Here is a 2,500-nt window from a genome sequence, read left to right on the forward strand (position 1 = left end):
CTTCATCACTCCATCAGCTCATCATCATCATCATCAGCTGCTCCACTCTCACCCAGCGAGCAGCGCAGGAACCCATACGAGTGGATGCGCCGCAGCGCCGCGCCGCCCGTCCACCCGGGTACGAGTGTGTGGGGGGAGGGGCTCAGACCAAATCATTTAATATCGACAAAATCATTCGTTCATCAATAACATCTTCAGACAGTTCTGACTGTGATTGGAAAAAATGTTGAACCTGTAGATTAAAGATCTTATTTACAGCTTGAAGCTGAAACTTTATAGAGTTTATCAATTAAAGAGAAAAAACTCACATGTAGATAAATTACATAAAATACAGCACATTAATTCCAGCATTTATTTACACACAGGACATTCTGTAAAAGGTGAAAGTTGTGCAAAATAATAAATAAATATTATCAAAATAAGAAAAAAATAATCATTTGCATGGGAAAAAGAGAAAGTAAACTCACATAAATAAACTGCGTATAAAATACAGAGCTTATTTACATCATTAGACTTTTATACAAAGTGCAAAGGAGCACATTTTCAAACTTAAAAATAGAAAAATGTCAAATGTAAATAAATAAATTCAATAAATAAATAATGTAAATAAATCAATCAAGAATAAAATGATAAAAGACAGAAAATATCAGTGAAAACATAATTAAAGTATTTAAAGTAAGAAAATAAAAATAATTACTTTAATAAAATAATTAAAGTTTAAAATGTTACAGAAATAAACCGCGTCATTAAAGGATTAAAGACCGTTACGCTGCTGAGTGAAATAATGACCACGCAATTTATTTCTGCTGCACATTAACGAGAGAAAACATTCTGCATGTTTACAGATGAGTCATTTATAAAAGCCTTCATTAAACACGATGCTGTAAATAATAAAGTTTATGTGGAGGCTGTAAAGACTGGGTGAGAAAATAAAATAAAAATATTGCTAAATAAACTGAAATACATCCATTAATGACAAAAATGCAGATGTTTATCCTTTACGTGAAAATATTACACTGAAATGTTTTGATGTTCAGAAACTCAGATCTTTATTTGGGATATTTTGGAGATGATTAATGATGATGACCGAGAGAATCAAGACCAGGTCCTATTTATATATTTATTATTTTCATCTGAAGGAAATAGAGTTTATAAAAAAACAAGTAAACAAAATAAATAAATTAAAGATTTGTAATAAAAAGGAGAGGTTTAAATGTTTTATTATTGTTATTTTTTATCATTTACTATATCATCCATATATTTCCACGCACAAAAAACAAGCAAATCCTACATAAGCTTTTAGCGAATAAAGTTATAAAGTTAAACATAAAGTTATAGAACTGAGGAGTGAGTTTATTAGTTTCCTTTAGAAACTTCTTTAGAAAAGACACGACATAAACAACCGAATAACAAACAATAATAATAAAATAAATAGATAATAAATAATAAAGTAGAATAAACAAATAAATATTGTTTACTTACAACATGAAATTAAATGAGAATTATTTGAAAAAATGTAAAAATGTAATTAAAATTCATGGATATTAGGAAAGATCTGTCAATAATGTGTTTAATTTCTTTAAATTATTATTAAATAAAATGAAGCTTTTCACCTGTAAAGTCTGAGCTGTAAACATCTTTATTTATTTAAATCATGATAATTCTATCATTTAAAAAGTTTGTATATATATATATATATATATATATATATATATATATATATATATATATATATATATATATATATATATACAAAAGACTTTTGTTAATTTCTGATAATGTATACACACACACACACACACACACACACACAGATTTGGGATTGATGATGTCGCTCCTCCTAATGGGCCTCGGAGCCTCATCGTCGTCATTGTCGTTCCCGCGAGCCTCATTACCTCCTTGTCCCAGACAGAAAACTTTACAGCCTGCGTTACAGATTAACTTCACACACACACACACACACACACACACACACACAAAAGACACATGTGTTCTAATATGTGTGTGGTTTCCTGGGAAAAGCCTCACAGGACCATATTTTCACATTTTCCACTAAAACTCATTCAGCGGATTTGATAATAATGTTTTCCTGAAGTGAAAAATGTTTCTTTGATGTTTGCAGAAGTTAAAGTTCATTAGCATTTCTGAAGTCAAAAAGATGAAAATGAGATTTGAAAGATTTTGTTTGATCCACTGACAGACTCCGACACTGACCGTCTAACCCAGCTGCTTTTCACTGATCAGATTTACACTGAATTTAATATTAATTCACACTGACCCAGAGCTCAGAAGCCACGCCCAGCTGCAGTGATGTCATGTTTAATCATAATGCCGTCTATTCAACATAAGAAACATAAACACGACTTTGAGATGATGTGAAATGATTATATTTACACAATCAACTATTTGACGTCATCTTTCGGGTCCCTCAGTGTTAACGATCTCAGCCTGATACAAAACGATCCTCAGATAAGACCAGGTTAAGACCAGACCAAAAGTA

General features: G+C 30.8%; 1 protein-coding gene across 1 annotated transcript in view; it reads left to right on the plus strand.

Annotated features, from left to right (window-relative positions):
- cdx1b (caudal type homeobox 1 b) overlaps nt 1–2,500 on the plus strand; it is a 13,569-nt gene that overhangs the window by 345 nt on the left and 10,724 nt on the right. The window contains exon 1 of the mRNA XM_060934947.1: nt 1–118. This exon is cut by the window's left edge and continues 345 nt beyond it. Within this exon, the coding sequence (XP_060790930.1) occupies nt 1–118 (118 nt within the window). The remainder of the gene's footprint in view (nt 119–2,500) is intronic.

The sequence above is a fragment of the Neoarius graeffei genome, chromosome 12, assembly GCF_027579695.1.
Source record: "Neoarius graeffei isolate fNeoGra1 chromosome 12, fNeoGra1.pri, whole genome shotgun sequence".
In the NCBI taxonomy this organism is placed as follows: Eukaryota; Metazoa; Chordata; class Actinopteri; order Siluriformes; family Ariidae; genus Neoarius; species Neoarius graeffei.